Source organism: Bison bison, unplaced genomic scaffold (genome assembly GCF_000754665.1).
Source record: "Bison bison bison isolate TAMUID 2011002044 unplaced genomic scaffold, Bison_UMD1.0 scf7180017864317, whole genome shotgun sequence".
NCBI lineage: Eukaryota > Metazoa > Chordata > Mammalia > Artiodactyla > Bovidae > Bison > Bison bison.
In genome coordinates, this window is record NW_011494889.1 from 3,007,783 (window position 1) to 3,014,369 (window position 6,587).

The following is a 6,587-nucleotide window of genomic DNA, read 5'->3' on the forward strand; positions in this document are numbered from 1 at the left end:
GCCCACCAGGCTCCCCCGTCCCTGGGATTCTCCAGGCAAGAACACTGGAGTGGGTTGCCATTTCCTTCTCCAATGCATCAAAGTGAAAAGTGAACGTGAAGTCGCTCAGTCGTGTCTGACTCTTAGCGACTCCATGGACTGCAGCCCACCAGGCTCCTCCGTCCATGGGATTTTCCAGGCAAGAGTACTGGAGTGAGGTAGTGTTAAGTAAATGCTCTGTGAGAACTGTTTCATTTGTAAATATATTCTTGATTCATTTGTGGCGAAAGGTGAACTCTGCATCCTCTTACTCCTCCATCTTGACTCCTTTGACTCTTCTTGAAGTATGATTCTCTTTTAAAACTAGTAACCAAATGAATCTATAATGAAAATAGTAGTTTTACAGGTTTTATACTTATTTGAATATTGGAACTAAATTAATTATGTATCTATGGGAAGTTTAATAACTTAATTTGCTTTGTGCTCTGTATTCTATTGATAGGTTGGAAAAAGGTGATATGGTTTAATATTTCCTTTAGGTAGCTCAGGATGAATGAAACGTTTTCTAGGGAATTTTCTAGTATTACTAAGACTTTACTAAATTATTCATCTATTTTGTTAGTACTGATTTACGAATATAGAATTAAGAAGTGTTTTTCTTTTCAGAATTAATAAATTATTTGTTACTTGGAAACTGACCGTTAAAAGAATTAAGACTGATAAGAGCAGGTAAGTCTATGAAATACAATTATAAAAATTTTGAGAGGAAGCCTTATTTGAAATATGTAGTATGCAAATAGATATACATGAATTTTAACTCAGTGATTAAAAAGTCACATTCTATACCCCTTATGATTAAATTTAATCTATGTCATTTTTAAAAGACTATTATAATATTATATATATTTAACATAAAATGTGTTACTATATATATAAATATAGTCAGTTCAGTTCAGTTGCTCATTTGTGTCCAGCTCTTTGTGACCCCATGGACTGCAGCACGCCAGGCTTCTGTGTTCATCACCAATTCCCTGAACTTTCACATTTCAAAAATCGTGTCCGTTGAGTCGGTGATGCCATCCAATCATCTCATCCTCTGTTGTCCCCTTCTCCTCCAGCCTTCGATCTTTCCAAGCATCAGGGTCTTTTTCAGTGAGTTGGTTCTTCGCATCAGGTGGCCAAAGTATTGGAGTTTTAGCTTCAGCATCAGTCCTTCCAATAATATTCAGGACTGAGTTCCTTTAGGATGGTCTGGTTGGATCTCCTTTCAGTCCAAGGGACTCTGAAGAGTCTTCTCCAACACCACAGTACAAAAGCATCAATTCTTCAGCATCCAGGTTTCTTTATGGTCCAACTCTTACATCCATACATGACTACTAGAAAAACCAAAGCTTTGACTATACAGACCTTTATCAGTAAACTAATGTCTCTGCTTTTTAATATACTGTCTAGTACATATATATACCACAGCTTCTTTATCCATTTATCTGTCAGTAGACATCTAGGTTGCTTCCATGTTATAGCTATTATAAATAGTGCTGCAATTAATATTGGGATACACGTGTCTTTTTCAATTTTGGTTTCCTCAGGGTATATGCCTAGTAGTGGGATTGCTGGGTCATATGGTGGTTTTATTCCTTTTAAGAAATCTCCAAACCATCTTCCATAGTGGCTGTATCAATTCCCACTGGCAATGCAAGAGGGTTCCCTTTTCTCCAGACCCTCTCTTGCATTTATTGTTTGTAGACTTTTTGATGATGGCCATTCTGACTGGTATGAGGTAGTATCTCACAGCCGTTTTGATATGCATTTCTCTAGTAATGAGTGATGTTGTGCTAGCATCTTTTCATGTGTTTGTTAGCCATCTATGTATCTTCTTTAGAGAAATGTCTGTTTAGGTCTTTTTCCCTAAAAAGGATTGGATTGGGTTGTTTGTTTTTCTGATATTGAGTTACATGAGATGCTTGTATATTTTGGAAATTAATTCTTTGTCAGTTGTTTCCTTTGCTATTACTTCCTCCCATTCTGAGGGTTGTCTTTTCACCTTGTAGTTTCCTTTGCTTTGCAAAAACTTTTAAGTTTAATTAGGTCTCATCTGTTTATATTTGCCTTTATTTCCATTACTCTAGGAGGTTGGTCATAGAAGATCTTGCTTTGATTTATTTCATCGAGTGTTCTGCCTATGTTTTCCTCTAAGAGTTTTATAATTTCTGGTCTTACATTCAGGTCTTTAATCCATTTTGAGTTTATCTTTGTGTATAGCATTATGAAGTATTCTAATTTTATAGTAAGCTAATTTCCTATAGCTTTTCAGTTTTCATATAGTTTTTCACAGTAGGTGAACTGTGAAATTCCACATATTCAAGCTGGTTTTAGAAAAGGCAGAGGAACCAGAGATCAAATTGCCAACATCCGCTGGATCATCGAAAAAGCAAGAGAGTTTCAGAAAAACATATGCTTTATTGACCATGCCAAAGCCTTTGACTGTGTGGATCACAGCAAACTGTAGAAAATTCTGAAAGAGATGGGAATACCAGACCACCTGACCTGCCGCCTGAGAAATCTTTATGCAGACCAGGAAGCAACAGTTAGAACTGGACATGGAACAACAGACTGGTTTCAAATAGGGAAAGGAGTACGTCAAGGCTGTATATTGTCACCCTGCTTATTTAACTTACATGCAGAGTACATAGTGAGAAACACTAGGCTGGATGAAGCACAAGTTGGAATCAAGATTGCTAGGAGAAATATCAATAACCTCAGATATGCAAATGACACCACCCTTATGGCAGAAAGTGAAGAAGAACTAAAGAGCCCCTTGATGAAAGTGAAAAAGGAGAGGGAAAATGTTGGTTTAAAGATCAACATCCAGAAAATGAAGATCATGGCATCTGGTCCCATCACTTCATGGCAAATACATGGGGAAACAGTGAAAATAGTCAGAGACTTTATTTTGGGAGGCTCCAAAATCACTGCAGATGGTGACTGCAGCCATGAAATTAAAAGATGCTTGCTTCTTGGAAGAAAAGTTATGACCAACCTAGACAGCATATTAAAAAGCAGTGACAGTACTTTGCCAACAAAGGTCAGTCTAGTCACAGCTATGCTTTTTCCAATAGTCATGTATGGATGTGAGAGTTGGACTATAAAGAAAGCTGAGCACTGAAGAATTGATGCTTTTGAACTGTGGTGTTGAGGAAGACTCTTGAGAGTCCCTTGGACTGCAATGAGATCCAACCAGTCCATCCTAAAGGAACTCAGTCCTGAATATTCATTGGAAGGACTGATGTTGTAGCTGAAATTCCAGTACTTTGGCCACCTGATTAGAACTGACTCATTTGAAAAGATCCTGATGCTGGGAAAGATTGAAGGTGGGAGGAAAAGGGGATAACAGAGAATGAGATGGTTGGATGGCATCACCGACTCAATGGACATGAGTTTGAGTAAACTCCGGGAGTTGGTGATGGACAGGGAGGCCTGGTGTGCTGCTGTCCATGGGGTTGTAAAGAGTCGGACATGACTGAGTGACTGAACTGAACTGAAATGATGCACAGTATCATGTCATCTTCAAACTGGTCATTTATTTTTAACTGTGCTGGGTCTTCATTGCTGTGCATAGGTTTTCTCTAGTTGCAGTGAGTGGGGGCTATTTTCTTGTTGCTCTATGCAGGCTTCTCATTGCGGTGGCTTCTCATTGCAGACCACAGGCTCTAGATATGTGGGCTTCAGTAATTGTGGTACAAAGGCTTAGTTGTGCTGCAGCATGTGGAATCGTCCCAGACCAGGGATTGAACCTGTGTCCCCTGCATTGGCATGTGGATTCTTTACTATGCTGCCAGAGAAACCCTCACTTGATCTAAGTTTTGCCTCCAGGAAGGGAAATGATTAAATCATCCAAGATAGATGACAGTTAATTCTATATTACAGCCAGATTTTCTTGTTGCTGTTAAACTTTTACTTTGAGATAATTATGATGAAAATACAGTTGTAAGAATTTATATAGAGCAATCTCATGTGCCTTTCTCACCATCTTCCCCTGGTGGTAATATCTTTCAAAGATATAGTATGACCAGGATAATGACAGTAGTAAAATCAAGATACAGAACATTTCTGTATCTTTCATGTTGTCTTTTAATCCTTTAATAGCTATACTCTCTTCCTTCTCACTCCCACTCTCAACCTGTGGCAAGCACTAATCTCTTTACGATTTCTGTAATTTTGTCCTTTGATAGAATGTAATATAAGTGAAATTATGCATTATATAACCATTGGGATTGATTTTTCATGTAGCATAACTCTCTGGAGATTCATCCAGGTTGTTGCATATATTAATCATTTATTTTTACTGCTGGGTAACAGTCCATGGTTAGGATGTACCAGTTTGTCTCTCTTGAAGCACACCTGCATGTTACCCAGCTTTTGCCTAATACAGATAAAGCTGCTATATAAACATGCATAAACAGGTTTTTGTGTGAACGTAAGTTTTCATTTTTCTGGGGTAAATCACCACAAGTGCACTTACTGGGTCTTACTATAATTGCATGTTTAATTTTTAAAGAAACTACCAAGACATTCCAGAGTGATTATGCCTTTTTTCCATTCCCACACAATGTATTAGTAATTCAGTTTCTCCACATTCTTACTACCATTTGAAGTTGTTGCTATTTTCTATTTTAGACATTTTAGTAGGTGTGTAATAATATCTTATTGTGGTTTTAGTCTGCATTCCCCTAATGACTGATATTTAGTGTCTTCATTTGCTTATTTTCCATCTGATTCTCTTCTTTGGTAAAATGTCTTTTCATGTCTTTTGTACATTTTCTAATTGAATTGTTTGTCTTCATACTGTTGCATTTTAAGAATTCTTTTTATATTCTGGATATGAGTTCTTTGACAGATACATGGTTATAAATATTTTCTCCTAATCTTTGGCTTATCCTTTTTAAAATTTAAGAATGTCTATTTAGCATCTACTGCATGCCAGGTATTAGGCTAATAATTAACTTGGTTCTTCAAACCATAGAGAAACTATTTGACCTCCCTGCTTTGCTGAGCTAGGTGAACTTTTCTTTTCATTGGATGATAATTACTTTACAACGCTGTGTTAATTCTGCTGTACAACAATGCGAATCAGCTATCAGTATACATATGTCCCCTCCCTCTTGAGCCTCTCTCCTACCCAACTCACCATCCCAGCCCTCTAGGTCATCACAGAGCACTGAGCTAAGTTTCCTGTGCTGTATAGGTACTTCCCACAACTATTTTACACGTGGTATATGTCAATGATACTGTCTCAATTTGTCTCATCCTTTCCTTCCCCCACTGTGTCCATAGATTCACTCTCTATGTGGGTGACTCTGTTCCTGCCCAGCAAAGGTTCATCAATACCATTTTTCTACATTTCGTATATATGCTTTAATATATGGTATTTGTTTTTCTCTTTCTGACCTACTTCACTCTGTTTGACAGGTTCTAGGTTCATGTGCCTCATGACAACTAACTCAGATTCATTCATTTTTATGGCTAGGTAATATTCCATTGTATATGTATACAAAAACTTCTTTATGCATTAATCTGTCAACAGACATATAGGTTGCTTCCATGTCATGGCTATTGTAAATAGTGCTGCTGTGAACATTGGGACATTCTTGTTGCTCTTCACTCACTAAGCCATATCCAGCTCTTTGCAACCCCATGGACTACAACATGCCAGGCTCCTCTGTCCTCCATCATCTCCTGGAGTTTACTTAAATTCATGTCCATTGAGTCAGTGATGCTGTCTAACGATCTCATCCTCTGCTGCTCTCTTCTCCTTTTGCCTTCAGTCTTTCCCAGTGTCAGGGCCTTTTCCAATGAGTCAGCTCTTCGCAACAGGTGACCAAAGTATTGGAGCTTCAGCTTCAGCAACAGTCCTTCCAATGAATATTCAGGGATGATTTCCTTTAGGATTGACTGGTTTGATCTCCTTGCAGTCCAAGGGACTCTCAAGAGTCTTCTCCTGCACCACAGTTCAAAAGCATCAGTTCCTTGGTGCTGAGCCTTCTTTATGGTCCAACTCTCACATCTGTACATGACTACTGGATAAACCAATGCTTTGACTATATGGACCTTTGTTGGCAAAATAATGTCTCTGCTTTTTAATAAGCTGTCTAGGTTTGTTGTAGCTTTCCTTCCAGGGAGCAGACTTCTTTAAGATTCATGGCTACAGTCACCATCTGCAATGATTTTGGAGCCCAAGAAAATAAAATCGATTACTGCTTCCACTTTTGTGTCTTTTTGCATTATAGTTTTCTCATCGTATTTATGGACTTTAATGTGCAGACCTGGGCTTTTACTCAACTCCTCCTCCTTGTTAAAGTGACAGTCTTTGCTTCAGGGATGACTGGAGCAAAAAGTGAGGATGAGAAGTTGGAAGAAAGGGGATTTGTTGCTGGGTATTAGTTTCTTGTAGATAGCATATAGTTAGGTCACTTTTTTTTATTTTTTATTTTCTTTACTTTACAATATTGTATTGGTTTTGCCATACATCAACATGCATCCTCCACAGATGTACATGTGTTCCCCATCCTGAACCCCCCTCCCACCTCCCTCCCCATACCATCCCTCAG

The 6,587-nt window shown here is 38.2% G+C and overlaps 1 protein-coding gene across 1 annotated transcript in view; it reads left to right on the forward strand.

The window, feature by feature from the left end:
- The window catches only part of DNAH14 (dynein, axonemal, heavy chain 14), a 376,195-nt gene that overhangs the window by 52,240 nt on the left and 317,368 nt on the right, over positions 1-6,587 (forward strand). Inside the window, exon 7 of the mRNA XM_010852937.1 lies at positions 646-708. Coding sequence (XP_010851239.1) covers positions 646-708 — 63 coding nt within the window. The remainder of the gene's footprint in view (positions 1-645; positions 709-6,587) is intronic.